At 37.7% G+C, this 16,417-nt stretch overlaps 3 protein-coding genes across 9 annotated transcripts; 2 read left to right on the top strand and 1 right to left on the bottom strand.

Annotated features, from left to right (window-relative positions):
• Nucleotides 1-302: 302 nt before the first annotated feature.
• Nucleotides 303-6,883, top strand: LOC107814536 (pentatricopeptide repeat-containing protein At3g26540-like). The gene is made up of 2 exons (XM_016639965.2): nucleotides 303-3,249; nucleotides 6,091-6,883. The coding sequence occupies exon 1, from the start codon at nucleotides 763-765 to the stop codon at nucleotides 2,848-2,850; it is 2,088 nt and encodes a 695-aa protein (XP_016495451.2). The 5' UTR covers nucleotides 303-762; the 3' UTR covers nucleotides 2,851-3,249; nucleotides 6,091-6,883.
• A 1,048-nt stretch (nucleotides 6,884-7,931) lies between these two features.
• On the bottom strand, nucleotides 7,932-9,596 carry LOC107814537 (uncharacterized). Its single transcript, XM_016639966.2, has 2 exons — nucleotides 8,874-9,596; nucleotides 7,932-8,292 (listed from the first exon to the last, which is right to left on the bottom strand). The coding sequence occupies exons 1-2, from the start codon at nucleotides 9,537-9,539 to the stop codon at nucleotides 8,116-8,118; spliced, it is 843 nt and encodes a 280-aa protein (XP_016495452.1). The 5' UTR covers nucleotides 9,540-9,596; the 3' UTR covers nucleotides 7,932-8,115.
• Nucleotides 9,597-10,803: 1,207 nt separating this feature from the next.
• LOC107814538 (uncharacterized) lies at nucleotides 10,804-15,955 on the top strand. Of its 7 annotated transcripts, none has more exons than XM_075232958.1 (5): nucleotides 10,804-10,977; nucleotides 11,091-11,169; nucleotides 11,587-11,770; nucleotides 12,063-12,207; nucleotides 12,770-15,955. In XM_075232958.1, exons 1-5 carry the CDS (start codon nucleotides 10,903-10,905, stop codon nucleotides 13,691-13,693), a joined length of 1,407 nt encoding a protein of 468 aa, XP_075089059.1. In that variant the 5' UTR covers nucleotides 10,804-10,902; the 3' UTR covers nucleotides 13,694-15,955. The 7 variants fall into 7 exon arrangements, with proteins under 7 accessions (XP_075089059.1, XP_016495454.1, XP_016495455.1 ...); XM_016639969.2 differs by having other exon boundaries at nucleotides 10,820-10,977; nucleotides 11,685-11,770; XM_075232960.1 differs by having other exon boundaries at nucleotides 10,820-10,977; nucleotides 11,587-11,684.
• Nucleotides 15,956-16,417: the final 462 nt, after the last annotated feature.

The following is a 16,417-nucleotide window of genomic DNA, read 5'->3' as shown; positions in this document are numbered from 1 at the left end:
GTAGGAGAGGTCGCAACCACATATTTCTTGGGAGTCGACGTTTTGGACTCCGATGAGAACCAGTACTTGACTGGGTTAGAGAGGAAGCAGAGGGTGATTGTGACTCTAGGTTAGGGTTTGGACTAGTCGGAGTGGGAGTGTGGGCTCGATTGCTGGAGCTTCAATGGATGAAGATCCTATTAAACACGACTTAAATAGTAATTTGTCAATAGTAGGCTGAATAATGTAATTATATACAAATTCAATCAATGATAAATACTCCTCCCAAGAAGCAGCCCTCAAAATATTATTGAAGATCCTATTAAACACTTCCATTATTTCCATGACTTGAGAATGATAGAAAACAACAATTTTGTTCCCAACCTTCCTCACAAGATTTTCTAAAATTGACTCAAGAATTTAGAGTCCATATAAATAATACTAATAATAGTCATCGAATTCCGTACGGCTTCCCAAAAAATTGACACAAACTAATTGACAATATGAGACGCAGCATCACTTTGCTTGCTTACATTCTGTGCATGAACAAGTTAGCTCGATCATTACGTTATTAAATAAAAAGGGGAAAAAGAAGAAGAGAAAAGTAGGGTGCAGCCTGCAGCGACTTGTCTATTGAGTAGACAAATCATCTAAGTTAGTGAGAAGTGATGTTAATTAATTTTTGGCCACAGTCAAAACCAAATCTAGCGCTGTCAATGAGATGGTGTTATATTTTTGAGTCCCGAAACTGACAGTAAGAATTGAGTCATCCATGCGACTTGCATGGGCATAAACGCAGCCTCCGTTCTGAACCATCTCATCAATGGCGAACCCACCACCTCCAAAGCGCCAAGGTCTCAAGAAGCAAAAGCCTTAACTACCACAATCCTCAACCACCTTCGTTTAGGCCGACTTGGAAAGGCCGTCTCTGTTTTATTCTCAGCTCCAGTACCTTTCCCTTTTGATCTCTATGCTCATCTCTTCAGAATCTCTGCCTCTAAGAAGACCATTGTCGAAGTCCGTAAAGTGGAGTCCCATTTGGTCAGTTTCGCCCCAACCCCACCTGTGTTCTTGCTCAATCGAGCTATCGAGGCATACGGTAAGTGTGGGTGTTTGGCTGACGCTCGAGAGCTGTTTGATGAAATGCCTCAAAGAGATGGTGGGTCTTGGAATGCTATGATTACTGCTTATTCACAAAATGGGTATTCTGGGAAGGCATTGGGCGTGTTCTCTGATATGCATAAGTCTGGGATTTTTGCTGCTGAGGTCACTTTTGCAAGTGTTCTTGCTTCGTGTGCCTCTACCTTGGCATTTTGGCTTTCTACACAGGTGCATGCCCTCATTTTGAAATATGGTTTTGGCGGTAACGTGATTTTAGGGAGTTCACTTGTGGATGTGTATGGCAAGTGTAGGAGAATGGGTGATGCGCGGAGAATGTTTGATGAAATTGAGAGTCCAAATGTTGTTTCTTGGAATGTGATTGTTAGGAGGTATCTTGAGGTGGGTAATGGAAAAGAGGCTGTCTTTCTGTTTTTCAAAATGATTAGTCTTAATGCGAGGCCGCTGACATTTACAGTCTCAAATGCTCTAGTTGCTTGTTCTAGTTTTGGAGGATTTCGTGAAGGAATTCAAAGTCATGGATTTACAATCAAGACTAATTATGAAGAGGATGAGGTGGTTTCATCCTCTCTGATTGATGTGTATGTCAAATGTGGGGATTTGGTGAGTGCTCGGACGATGTTTGACCTGCTATCCCCTAAAAATTTGATTCATTGGACTTCTATAGTGTCAGGATATGCCATGAGCGGGAAAACCAGGAAAGCAAGGGAGCTTTTTGATAGGATGCCCGAACGCAATATAGTTTCATGGAATGCAATGCTAGCAGGATATGCGCGTAGTTCACAATGGGATGAAGCAATGGAGTTAATTGTTTTAATGTGCAAAGATACGAGGGACATTGATCATGTGACTCTCAGTTTGATCCTAAATGTTTCTGCAGGGCTTTCTGATGTTGAGTTGGGAAAGCAGGTTCATGGATATATATATAGGCATCGTTTCTACTCAAACTTATCCGTTGCCAATGCACTTCTTGATATGTATGGAAAATGTGGGAACTTGAGAAGGGCTAGAGCTTGGTTTTACGAAATGAGTCATTTCCGAGATATGGTTTCTTGGAATGCTTTGTTGAGTAGCTATGCTCGACATAGGATGAGTGAAGAAGCTTTAGTAATTTTCTGGGAAATGCTAGGAGAGGCAACACCAAGTAAATTCACTTTTGCTACTCTCTTGGCGGGTTGTGCAAATATCTTTGCTCTTGAACATGGTAAACAAATCCATGGATTTATGATTAGAAATGGTTATGATTTGGATATCGTGATTAAAGGAGCTTTGGTTGACATGTATTCCAAATGTCGTTGTCTTGACTATTCACTGAATGTTTTCATTGAGACTCCTGTGAAAGATGTTGTTCTCTGGAATTCTCTGATGCTGGGATGTTATTATAATAAACGAAGTGAAATATTATTTCAGTTGTTTGAGGCAATGAAGGAGGATGGTGTGAAGCCTGATGGTACTACTTTCCAAGCTGTATTGCTTGCATGTATTTCTCAGGGTTGTGTGAAATTGGGTAGGCTGCTTTTCAATTCAATGAGTGATGATTACTTTATTATACCACGTTTGGAGCATTATGAATCTATGATTAAGCTATATGGTCTGTATGGATTCTTTGACGAGCTTGAAGATTTTGTTAAGAAGATGCCATTTCAACCAACAGCCCCTATGTTAACAAGAGTTTTTGACTCTTCCAAAGAGCACGGGAATACAAGGTTAGGAGAATGGGCTGCCAGACAACTTAATCTTCTGAAGGACTGAAATTTTCTATTCCATTCTGCTTCAAAGTTATGGATGAGAACTAACTTGTAACAAGGTTGACAAAGGCTATTGTCACTAAAACATGTAGACACAGCCTGCTTGCTGATTTGGAACTTTTGCAACAATATTTTGATTGCTGTCAGACCAATACTTTACTGGAGCCAAATATTGCAGACTCAGATCTCGGGAAAGTACTTGAACCTATGAGTATTTGCATAATTCAAACACAACAATATTTTGAACTGCAACACATATAAGTTGCATTTTAGGTGGCCGCTGCATAACTCTTGGTAATATAAATGCTGATCATCTGTGGTGGCTTTGGTATTTCCGACAAGGAAATGGCTGCATGATGGCTGTTTCTAACAGATAAATAGGGAACAGATCTTGCTTTTCCTGGTATGTATGTTACACCACTCATTTTTTCTTACCTTTGTATGAAACATGTTTGAAAATTTAATGAAGAAAATTTCTTAGGACTTCCTTTGAAGTATGGAACTGCGATTAGATCATTGTTTACCGTACTAACAGAAGGGACAGGTAGAAGTGGAATTATGTTGTTGGAAAAAAAAAAGGGACGGCTATAAGTGTTAGTATTTTCATTTAGGTGTATAGATGTTCCCCTATGCATTATAAGTTGTACTTTTTGTTCTGTTATGTGCTCTCTTGTGTATTCTCATTTTTTCTGTAACTTTTAGTTGCTTTTTCTGTAAATCATCTTACTTAGTGCTCGAGGATAATTTGGGTGGAGGAAAATGTGGTTGCTCCCTTTTAGTGCATATGATGTTGTACCTACTGCCTTTAATATATGCTTATTTATGAAATTTCTTTTGTCCAGTGAAGATACCTAGTCCTCGTCTACAGCTTAATGGTTTCACAATTGTTATACAGGTCTATTTAAATGTTTATAATAAATGGTTCTGGAAGCCAACATACAACTTCAGATATTTTCCTGCTCATTGCTCGAAATTCTGATCTTATACACTTCGTATCGCAATTCATATGTCATGGTTTGACCATTTTGGGTCAAGTTGATATTTCAAAAGTACATCTTCAGTCCTAGGGTGTCAAATGGGCCAGTCTGTCAAATTTGGTCGGGTTAAATGAGTTAAGTCTATAAGAAGGTCATGCGCAACATGTCCAAAGTTTGTTTAGACAAGATGAATTGGATCAAGATACACTAAGTAATTAGCTAATAGATCATAGTGCAACCCACCCAATTTGACCCTGCTTTACCTTTTCATGCCAAGCACCTACATCGTACCAGCTACTAAAAGAAGGAAAAGGTCCAAATTTGCCCGTAAATTATGCCGAATGGTCTAACTTTTCCCTCCATTAATAGTTTGGATCAAAATGAGGCCCTGTCATGAAAAGAGCTCACCTATACCCTTATTCCGAGACGTAGCATTATTTGTTCAAATTAACTTCTAATTACACTTATTAACACCTGGGATTGCCATGTGTCCCCAGTGGCGAAATTTTAACCCATCCATTTTTACCATCTCCCCTCTCCACCTCCTATCCCCATTTCCCGCCCCCACTCCCAATACCACCACAAATCTGTCCCTTAAAAGAGGCAAGACCACCTTCACTACCTCACTGCCACCTCCCATCAAGTATGGCTGAGATTCCATGGCCACTCTTTCTTGCCAACACCATTCTTCAACCAGAAAAGACAACCATCACCCCGCAAAACAACTATGAAACCCATCAATATCCCAACCCGACATCAGCAATGAGAAAAGAACCACCAGTTCCATCACCTTCGTCACTGCTGATGGCTTTCATAGTCACTATCGTACCATCTCCTCTCTTTTTCACCTCCTCAACCAGATACCACCCAACAACAACAACCTCCATCACCTTTCTGTCGGTCGACCCGATCTCCTCCACTGCTCCATCACTTTCTTCAACTTGTTCCTCATCTCCACCAAATTAGAAATCTACTATCACCACTCCACTACAATTTCTTCACATAAATCAACCTTTACCAAAAGCTTGGCTGAATACTTGTGATCTATGTAAAGCGGTTGTAATAGGGGATCTATGTACTATTCTTCGCATTTATAATGGAAAACTCTCTGCTTCTGCCCTGAGGACGTAGGTTTGATCGAATCTCGTTAACTCCTTGTATTATTTCTTTTTCTCTATTTGCTTTATGTCTGATTGTGTGCTAGTAAAACCCATGATCTTCCGCAACAAGAAATCGTAGCAAGTTGGAGGGCAAGAAAGTTGAACGCCAGAAGAAAAGAACTTTTGGAGATTGACCTTTTTGTATTTTTTGGTTGATTTGGAGGGAAGAATTAGAAGAATTTATGAGGTGTAAAAAAACTTTTTTTAGAGGGTTAAAATTTTTATTCCATTTATACTTCTGATGTGAGACAACTCTGATGTATTTCTATACTACTGTAGTGCCACACCATGTTAGTTTCTTCTTTTAATATTAATTAATAAAGGTAATGCGCCACCATGGGTGCCACATTAATGAAATACTTCAATTTTTTTTTTTTGGGGGGGAAATATTCCTACTCCTTTTCTCAATCTCATAGCTTGTCAAGACAAGTACTTTTTTTAAGTACGGGGAAGCAAATTGGGTATTTTTTAGTTATGTCCACAACACTCGTGTAAATAAAAATTATTGTTTTAAGCAACTACATTTGCTAAATACTTTATTAGTTTTGGTTTTTCTCTTTTTTAGTTATGTCCACAACACTCGTGTAAATAAAAATTATTGTTTTAAGCAACTACATTTGCTAAATACTTTATTAGTTTTGGTTTTTCTCTTTTTAAATAGGCAAGTGCTCTGAGGTGAGGACTTTGTTTAGAGTTAACAGTGCAGCACGTGGTGTGGGTTAGGCGAATGTCATGGGTTCGAATCCTGCCACAGAAAATGCATGCATGTATTTAAGTGGAGGATGGTAGATGAGCGGGCCCATTATCCACTAAGTTTTGAACCATGCGCCATTGGCCTTTGAGATTTCTTGGCCATAAAAATAGTAAGCAAGTATATGACATGGATATATGTGCGTATCTTTCTATGAATGGTTTTAGAAGAGAATTTTGAAAAAGCTGATTGGAGTTTCTACAATCAAAGTTGGGTAAGGATAAAGAATTTAATTTAAGGAGTACTTCCGAATTTACTGCATCATTTGCTTGTACCTATTCAATATATGTTTGGTCGCATGGAAGATGAAAACCTAGCTGTCTTACTTGCTGAATCTTCTTTTTCACCTGCAATAGGATATCCAACTGGGGCAGAAACAGATCGATGGCCAGTGAAGAACAGAAAGCTATTCAATCAAACAACAAGTCGAGGTCAATCCCCATAGAAGGCGGATGTAGTATTAGTGACAAAGTTGCTTCAGAGAAGGAACTCGGCTCTATCAGCCTTTTCACTTGAGCAGAACTAGTCCAAGGTGAACATGGGCGAAGAAATTGTTCTTAATTAAGATGTGATACAAGTAAGTGTTTGTGAAAGAACCATAGTGGACTGCACTCCAGTTGCTATCATTGGACCAGCTGACATGACTACTCAGACAGATGGGTGAAAAGATGACACTGGATTGGGTTAAGCTGAAAGTTAAGCTGACTTCAGGATTCTTCCGACTGTACACCAGAGGCCAATAGAAGAGTTCATTGTAGTACTACAAGCAGTGGAATAAGGCTGGTGATAATAAGTCTAGTTCTAAGTCATATAAGAAGGTAAAAACAGCAAATTCAAGGACATCCTGGAACTACAATATCTGCTATGGATGAAAGGGGAGAATTTCAAATTTTGTTAAGTTAAAAGTGATTCTTCTTCTATTCCTTTTTTTGAGAGTTAAATATGTTCTTCTGTTTATACTTTGCTCATTTTTAGTGTTGATTGAAAAAACTTTTTTTTTTTCTGTTGGTTGACATAACAATTAAAGGTAATAATGTTGGAGGGCGAATTTTTAGTGTTGGATTGAAAAAACATTTCATTTTTTCCCTGTTGTTGACATAACAATTAAAGATAATAATGTTGGAGGGCGAAAGGATGCCGATTTTTGGTGATTGTGACTAGTAGTACAAAACGAATATTATGTTTACATGTTGGAAGCAAGTGATGAAGTCAGAGTTCAAGAAACAACGTAGGAAAGAGTTGCATTTTTTGAAGACTAACCCTTCTTTATAAAAAGCTAACCCTTCTTCTTTATAGAAGGCTAACCCTTTAAAGATGCTGCATTTAAAAGATATAGAGAAGTGTTGCAATTTTAAAAGATTAAATCATCCTCCCTTTCCGGGGAAAAAGAAATACTAGTAGAATTTGCAAGGGTGTAGAATACCTTTTCTGTAACAATAATAGTATTTTTATTGTTTGTCCTTTTGCTTAATTTGTGTTGGATTGGAAAAATCATTTGATATTTGTGTGTGTGTGTGTGTTGGTTGACATAAATATCAAAGCTAATAACGTTGGAGTGAGATAGGATGGTGGTTTTTAGTGATTGTGACTAGCAGTACAAAGCAAAAACAATGTCATGTTGGAAGCAAGTGAATGAAGAATAGTTGAAAAACATAGGAAAGAGATGCATTTTAAAAGACTAACCCTTCTGTAATAAATTATTATTCTTGGGGAAGCATTTCACAGTTTAGGATAACCAAACTAGCATACCAGAAAAAAGACAAAGAAATAAAGAAAAATATTGAAGTTTGTTATCATACATATATTTATAGTTTACGAGATTGTTCAAGCTATTATTGTGAAAATTGATTACTACAAATATCATTAAAATTTTCATCTTTTGAACAGAAGAAAGCAAGAGGTGCCATTTGGTTTCTGCAATTACATAGATTTATTTCTATTTTACATAAAACATAAATACCTCAATTGTTTATTCTCTTCCTTAAACGATGTTTTACATCATCATTGAACCAAAAAAAGCAAGCAAGAGGTGCCACTAGTTTCAGCTATTTACATAGATTAAATTCTATTTGCATAAATATCTCAACGACTCCTGCTCGAGTAACGTAATGTGATTTCACCCAAAGTCCAACTGAAAATTAAAGAAATGCGCCATCCTAGAGCTAAGAAGAAAGATGTCCCAGTAAAACACATGAGATCAATCAAGCGGGCAGAAACTACATATATATTGATGAAACAAAAAAAGGAAGCATTATCTTTTGCAAGTCTGCAGAAAACATCCCTCAGAACAGAAAACAAAATTTAGAATACTAATATTTCATAATAGAAAACTACCAAGTAGAACACCAAAACAAGGGAGCATAACGTCTGAACAATCATCATCAAGCTTCAACCCTCTCAGGTGCTGGCGCCTCCTCAGCGGGGTAGACAATAACCTTATTGGCAGGTTTAGACAAGATATCAGCATACTCTTGGAAAGGAGATTTGGTGAAGCGAGTCTCCTTCCAGAAGTCTGGAGTCAGGAACCCATAAGTCTTCATCAAACAATCAAATGTAGCCTGCAACATATAAAGAATGGCATTTACCACCAGTAAAATATATGGTATGTGAACATCAGATGAGGCATCCAAGTGCTATGGCTGAACACATTTAACATTCAGTTAACTGGAAAGTACAAAATGATCCTTCTGCTTGTGAATTTAATTTACTCTTGTCTTATGTCAAGCATGTACTATTACTCCAAAACTGAGGGTAATATAATTCTTAAAATAATCCAAATATAGCATATTTTCTATTTAAAGAGACCAAAAACACACATTTCTATTGCCTATTGATACTATATATTTCTATCTTATTCTACAAACTCTCGCTTTTATTTCCTGAAATTTGGAATTTCGAGGACAACAATTGACTATCAAAAAGGATACAAAAAGCAGGGAGTACTTTTGGTTTTCAGCAACAAGATACACAAAAGTTATGAAATAGATATACTTTTTTTGGTTCAATCACAAAGTTGAACAACCAATTGCATCCATTCTTACACTATAAGATCACAACATGTACTGAACATATGATCATGTAACAGAATCAAAATACAATGGAAAAAAGATAGTTGCGAGATTTGTTAAATAGATCGAACCTTAACGAAGTTGCCGAGGGTTTTGGTGGATCCACGAGAAGAGGTGAAGACATCCTCAATACCAGCAAACTGAAGCACCTTCTTAGGAACACGAGCAGCCACAATACCAGCACCACGAGGAGCAGGCACCATCCTCACTGTAACTGACCCACATTTCCCAGTTACCTTACATGGCACTGTGTGTGGCTTCCCAATCTTGTTACCCCAGTACCCTCTTCTCACCGGAATCACTGATAACTTGGCCAATATAATTGCGCCACGTATAGCAGTCGCCACTTCCTTCGAGCACTTCACCCCCAAACCGACATGACCGTTCCCATCACCGACGACGACGAAGGCCTTGAATCGGGTTCTCTGACCGGCCCGGGTCTGTTTCTGAACCGGCATGATTTTCATCACCTCGTCCTTTAGAGATGGTCCGATGAGTGTGTCGATGATTTGGAACTCCTTAATAGGGAGTGAGTGGAGGTAGATTTGCTCCAGTGAACGGATTTTGTTGTCTTTCACTAGCCTTCCGAGCTTTGTGACTGGGACCCATTTCTCCTCCTCTGTCTCACGGCGGGGACGACGGCCACCACGGCCGCGTCCGCCGCGGTCTCCACCTCTTCCACCGCGTCCGCCGAAGCCACGGCCAAAGCCTCCTCTCTCCCCTCCTCTCTCAGCCATAGTTGTTTGCTGTCAACGCCTAGGGTTTTAGTAAATACAGAGGAAGTATGAAAATGCAGAATAAGGGGTTGGTTTATAAGGGCTAGGGTTTGTTGATGCGGTGCAATTGGGCTTGAGAGTAAGCTGATTGTGACCCATATAGAACGGCAAGCTTGGCCCAGAGATTTGTAGGAAGGTCATATAGTATTGGGGATCAAATGTGGCATAACTATAACATTAAGAAAGGAAATTCCTAGTTGTACTTTTACAAAAATTACCATTCTTAACTATATTTGAATTTTATAGGAAATATACCTATAGTATTGAAACAAGAAAATAATTATTTTAAAATAAAACAAAAGAGCAACAAGCTCTAGTAGGCTAGTTGGTTAGAGCACTTGTTTAGTAAACGAAGATCTAGGTTTGACTCAATTAAAAGTATTGACACAGCTTGTATTCGTTGCGCGTCTGAATACAAATAATTTTGCACTTGATATGACTTTTTAGCCACTAGTTGAAATGTAATCGAAAAATAATTAATACTTTTTAAAGCGAAAATAATTTTTGGACAAAAATACCCCTATCCCAAAAAAGGCTATTGCAGTTCAATCCCCATGATTTAAACCTAAAGTTCTAAAGTTCTCTACAGGGGAAACTCCAACAATGTGTGGCACTTTAAAGGTAAAACTCCAACACTCCTCGCTTAAGGTAGTCATTTTCTATAAAACTATCTTGACTTATAACTTTATATTACTTATTCCAACTAACACTTAGACATAATTATTAATCTTTAGTATCCAAAAATTTCACTAAACACTCTTTGATTTACTACTAATAATAATTTTTTAATTTTTAATTTTTTTTTAACTTGCCAACCAAAATCGAAAAATTTATTTTAGGATAACAATTTTTATATAAACATATTATTAAAAGACAAGTTGGACATAGAATGAGAACTGGTTTCACCAGCCACATCAGGAAAAGACAAGAGAGGTTGGTCTGATGGTAAGCAACATCCACTTCCAATCAAGAGGTCGTAAGTTCGAGTCTCCCCAAGAGCAAAGTGGGAAGTTCTTGAAGCAAAGGATGTTCGGGTTTCTATTTGGAAACAAACTCTCTACCCAGGGTAGGGGTAAGGTATGCGGGGTTGATACATACTCTCTATTCATCGAAACACTTTAATGCCAAGACCTGGACTAAACGTGCTCCAATACTGCAAACGTAAAGGACCATTTCTGTTCATGGTTACATTATAAGGACCAAAATACAACCTATTAGTATACTTAAACTATCTCAAAGAGAGAGCGCGAACCAGAAAGCAAGCTGAGTTTCTCATTTTTGGGGTTTAGGGTTTTTGCAATTTTGCTTCCGATCTTCCCATCTCATGGAGGAACCAAATAGTCCTGTCTCTAATCAGTCTCCTCGCAGCTCCACCTCCTCTTCTTCCTTCCTCAGAGAAGTACATTTTTTTTCTTAATAAAAAATTAATAATTTTGAATTTCCATTAGTTACATTCAATTTGTATATACTCACTAAGTGTTCACTGAGAGGTGCATGTAATTTCTTGTGCAGGTTCACTTATACGATTGGTGGTTGACTAAAGCCGAGGATGATGCTGGAGGCAAGCAATTGGCTGTTGAAGGTTTCACTTGTAAAGAGTAAATTCTACCCTCTTCTTCAATTTCCTTGTTATTTGTAAAAACATGTTAACAGTTTCTACTTTATTAGAAGTTAGTTTTTAGAGCAGCACTTAATCTTATCAATCAATAAATCAATCCGTCAATCAACCAGGCTTAATCCCAAACTACTGTGGTCGGACTATGAATCCTCTTTATTGATTCCACTCCTGGCTAATTCAATTCATGTGCTACTTGCACTATCTTTCGGGGCATTTCTAATCTTATTTACTTTAATATGACCAAAAATTCATTTTAAAATCCACATTTCTACTACACTTATTTTGTGGATATGTTGGATCTTAGAGGCGCATTATTCACTTCTTTATAACACTGCTTAACCTCATAACCATTTTATAACATGCTTTTATTTTTGTTAAAATTTAATCAAGACGCAGATGATATGTGGATTTCAAAGTTTTGCTTTGATTGTCTCTCAAGTAGCCACGCAAATTCTTATGATCTTTTCCATGTTTTTTCCATTGATCAGGTAAGAAACACGGTTCGAGAAATGTTCTTTTACATGGATTGTTTTCCAAGTTGCATTCATAAGCTTTTAGAACCTTTTCTGGAAGGGTATGAAGATTTCTTTGGCAACGATCTCATTTTCTAGAACATAATTAGCATAGCTCAGTTTGGAGGCCTTCTTTTGATTTCTTTTCCATGAGTATGTCCGATAAAAGATTTAATTCTCTTTGCACCTGGATGCCCCTACTGGACTGCTCATATCCAAACATAGTAATTCATAAGCTTATCTAGTCTAAAAGTGTTTTAATGGAGCTAGCGTACTGTATTTATTTGATTTCATGTGACAAGGCATTTATTGGATTCCAATCATGTGATATTTTGTTGCACCCCCGTTAAATAGGCGACCAGATGATAGACTTTTCACCTCCGCAGCAATTACAAAGAGGCATGATACTGTCACTTTAGTGACAGTGGATGGCATCACCATTCTTGTTAGCGGTTTAATAAATAGGGCTCGGACTCTTCAAAATGGGTTCTCGTCAGAGGTATTGAAGTTATTTTAGTTCCTAACTCCTCATATGACTGCTTTATTTATTGACAGCTGTTGAGATGGAACATATGATTGAGGTTTACGTTAGCTAACAAGTTTTAGAGGTTCTATTTGAGCCCAACTGTAGCATTAACTGTTGAAATCATAGTACTAGCGGTAGTTTGTCAAACTTGGTGGATGACAATGTACGACACAACAGTGTCACACGCACATCTTGTACATATTTTTTCACGTCAACTTAGTGTTTATTAATGAAATTTTTTACTTGTAAAAATATTCATATTACTATCCAATGGGTCCTTTCTTGTTCGTTTATTTTTGCTTACCTGTTCTGAAATTTGCTCCCCACTCCCCTTTAAGTTCTTCTGAAATCTTTCATCAGCTATCAATCTTCTTACAGATAAACTTTAGTCTTTTTCTGCTTTTGTGCTTTTGCTAAAATAGGAAAGAAAGCCTGCTAAATCATAAAAAGGACTCTTTATTAGCACATTAGTTACAAATTAGAATAAAGTTTTTTTTGAAGATGAAGATAATAAAACTAACTTTCAAACCAACAGGTTTGCAACCAGTTCCTTATTGGATTTCCTTACAACTGGAAAGAATCGGCTGCTCTACCATTTGGAGAATCAACCAATGAAGATACAGCCTTTGGACTTCCTGGTTTCTCGGAGTCAAAGGCATCAGCTGATCGCACAAGTAGCTCCTTCTCTATGCCTATTGATCATCTTACCGCCACTGTTTTACGAGATATCTTAATATCGAGTGCTGGTAATCTAGAAGGTGGGATGCTAAGAAATAGTATTTTTCGTGAAATAGTGCAGAAATATGGCACCAATGCTTTTAATATTGGTGAAGCCTCTTGTTTGAACCAAAAAAGTAGTAATCAGGTCACAACCGAAGATCCTTCTTTGAATGAAAATCCTATTCAAAAGATGAAAGCTAAAACTAACTGGAAGCAAGAGGATAGCTGTACACCAGATGCAAAATCTGGAAAAGAAGACTTTCAGCAAGCTACTCCGGAGGATATACCAGAAAAGAGTGTTTTGAGTAGAATGCTACATAAAAGTGGTGACAATGCTTCTATCCTTGGTGAAAATTCTTGTTTGAACCAAAAAAGTGGTACTCAACTCATAAGCAGAAGTCTTTTACTGGATGAAACTGCTTATCAAAAGAAGAAAGCTGCAGCTAATTTGAAGAATGAAGATGATAACCATGTGCCCGATGCACAAAGTAGAAAAGAAGTGCTTCAGAAATGTAATGATGAGAGTGGAGCTGGCATTGATAACAATAGCTCAAGTAGCAATCCTTTCACAAGAAGTAAAGATACCCTATATAAGAAAATCACAGTTAACCAGAAGGAAGAAGAAAAGAGAGATGTGCATAAAGTAGAATTTTTACTAGGAGATTTTGAGATACTTAACCATGCCACTAGCTCGAATAATGGTCCATTGACAAGAAGTAGAGCTCAAAAACAAGTTTAAGCAACAAGTTCAAGAAGGAAATAGATTTTTGTGAAAGGTGTTATCGGAGTTCCGTTGTGCAGATTAACTACCTCTGAATAGTAATGGAATTTCCATAAATCATAGTGTTTGTAGATTTATCGCCATGTTGTTGTAGTCCATAAGGGAGACCGGGGAACCATTCTTGTTCAAATTTTGAAGTTTATGTTTTGTTTTGTCAATCTAGCATTTCAATTTTTCTTTTTTGTGTTCCTCTTAAGAAGATGGTGATCGTGCTTGGACCAAGAGGTATTAAGAAGATTAAGCAGTTTCATCTTGTGACAGGGTACTTCAATGCTGATGCTGTATTTTGCACTTTGTCAAAGTTAGGTTATTAAAAGAATAGCAGTTACTTTCACTCTGTGAAGAAGTAAATGATATAGAACAATTGAGGGATCTATATTTCAATGAGATATTTGTACTACTCATCTATTGACCATACTTCGAGTTTTTGCTAGAACGTTTCTTGAAATTTACCACAACATTAGATATGCCCTAAAAGAAAATCAATCTATGTATTGATTTTGGGTCATAGTTAGGAAGCTAAGTGAAGGTTACCAAGTTTGAAAGTAGGTAAATTAGACGAGCAATGTTGTGAACCAAGTTGACTTCATAAGGGCCTATAGGCTAGAAGAGATAAATGAGACTGGGTCAATTGAGATTATTGGATCGAGTAAAATGTTGGAGAATTATATATGGGATCTAGGCCCAGTTAGAAAGTGGATAAAAAGGACTACAAGGACTAGGAGGTTAGAAAGAAGGAATATGTGAATTATGTTGAAGCTTGGCTCGGCTCATCTTCTGGTTTTGTATCTCATCCTTTTTCTTCTTAGCTTCCTGTTGCAGTTTCTTTTCTCATCTCGTCTCTATTTCTTAAGTGTTATTTTCTATTGTTCTATGAACATTTGGTTATTGTAATTTCGTTTGGTGAATTAATACCATCAGTTGATTTGGGTGTAATCTCTGGTTTGTTACATTGGTGCTTTCACTGATTAGTACTCCAATGACAGTATTATTAGATCGATTCAGCGGTGGTGACCCAGCGGGTTGGATTTTTTGGGCCGAACGGTATTTCAACTTTCGTGGTTTCTCAGAGAAGTACTGGTTATCTTTGGCTTACCTCTACCTTGATGGCGCTGCACTTTCTTGGTTTGATTGGTTGTATCGGAACAACCAGTTTTGGGATTGGAAGCATTTTAAAGAGAAATTAGTAATGCGCTTTCAGAAACGAACCTTTGCCAATTCTGTGGAGCGTCTAGCCTATCTTTCACAGACACGTTTTCAATATGTACATTTCGAGACTATGGTTCCTCTTAAACCTCAGGGCCCTATCGTTGCTCCTCTACATAATAGCTTCAATTCTTCTGATTTAGACGATGGAGTAGATACAGATGCTTTGGAGGCCAAGTTGCAGGGGTCCCAGACAGATACATCTTTGGGATCAAAGGATGAGTTTGTAGCGAAGGATAGGGAGGACTCTAAGTTGTCTGTAACAGCCAAATCCGCTCCTGTCTCTCAAGATGTCGTTTCGGAGCTTGTCGAGTCTGTTAAGAGCTCGTCAGCAACTTTCGAGCACCAAGTGTTTGATAAAATTTCTCATAGAGCCGAGATAATTTTACCAGAGTTATCCCTTATAGAAAATGACTCGGAGAATATTAGTCCGGTTTTCAACAAAAATCTGGAGTCTGAGACTGAATTATGCATGCATCACAGTCTAATAATTGGTGACTATGGAATTTCTCTGGTCATTAAGGATGGAGACGGTTACAAAGTCACTTATGGAGATGAAGAGAACTCACACACTGGTGTGTGCCAGGCGTTTGATAATTATTCTCAAAAAGCCAGAGAATTTTTGTTTAACAGTGCAGTGCTCTACTCACTTTGGGAAAGGAGTGACCCCTTGATTTTGGATGGAACCCGATTGATGCACAAGCATATATTCATACACTTTCCATTTGATCCTGGAATTGATATTGAAGAAAGAGGGAGTAAAAATGGCATCACAGATACTGCTAGCTGTGAATTGCTATTGAAATGTATAGCAAATGTCTCTTGCATTGCTGAGAATGTTCCTGGGACAACTAATAGTGCTGCTAAGCTCAGACAAATGACTTATGGAAGCTTGAGTGACACCGTTAGGAGCTTTGCTGTTTTGGACACATCTCAAATTGTCACACTTCTTTGCCATGTTATTTGGAATACATTTATTGTTCTTCTGAAGCTAAGCAATAAAGATGAACCCAAGCCTAAACTCCAAGCTACCAACCAAATTATTATATTATTCCTAAAAGTTTCTGCCTATCGTAGCCCATGTGTTTATAATACTCTAAATTGACCAACGAGATTTACTTGCTTGAACCTTGAGGACAAGGTTCTTTTTGAGGGCGAGAGTATTGTTGTGAACCAAGTTGACTCCATAAGCGCCTATATGCTAGAAGAGATAAATGAGACTGGGTCAATTGAGATTGTTGGGCCGAGTAAAATGTTGGAGAATTATATATGGGATCCAGGCCCAGTTAGAAAGTGGATAAAAAGGACTACGAGGTTAGAAAGAAGGAATATGCGAATTATGTTGAAGCTTCAGCTCAAGTCTGTGTTTCTCATCTCATCTTCTAATTCTGTATCTCATCCCCTTTCTTCTTAGCTTCCTGTTGCAGTTTCTTTTCTCTTCTCGTCTATAGAGAGTTAAGTGTTATTTTCTATTGT

The sequence above is a fragment of the Nicotiana tabacum genome, chromosome 16, assembly GCF_000715075.1.
Source record: "Nicotiana tabacum cultivar K326 chromosome 16, ASM71507v2, whole genome shotgun sequence".
NCBI lineage: Eukaryota > Viridiplantae > Streptophyta > Magnoliopsida > Solanales > Solanaceae > Nicotiana > Nicotiana tabacum.
This window is presented reverse-complemented; position numbering and strand designations above follow the sequence as displayed.

Excerpts from the sequence above, each read along its gene's own strand:
- LOC107814536 (XM_016639965.2), top strand. The coding sequence starts at position 763 with ATGGGCATAAACGCAGCCTCCGTTCTGAACCATCTCATCAATGGCGAA.
- LOC107814537 (XM_016639966.2), bottom strand. The coding sequence starts at position 9,539 with ATGGCTGAGAGAGGAGGGGAGAGAGGAGGCTTTGGCCGTGGCTTCGGC. Across the intron at positions 8,293-8,873 it reads CCCTCGGCAACTTCGTTAAG|GCTACATTTGATTGTTTGAT; the intron begins GTTCGATCTATT and ends TATATGTTGCAG.
- LOC107814538 (XM_075232958.1), top strand. The coding sequence starts at position 10,903 with ATGGAGGAACCAAATAGTCCTGTCTCTAATCAGTCTCCTCGCAGCTCC. Across the intron at positions 11,771-12,062 it reads TTAGAACCTTTTCTGGAAGG|GCGACCAGATGATAGACTTT; the intron begins GTATGAAGATTT and ends CCCGTTAAATAG. Across the intron at positions 12,208-12,769 it reads AAAATGGGTTCTCGTCAGAG|GTTTGCAACCAGTTCCTTAT; the intron begins GTATTGAAGTTA and ends TCAAACCAACAG.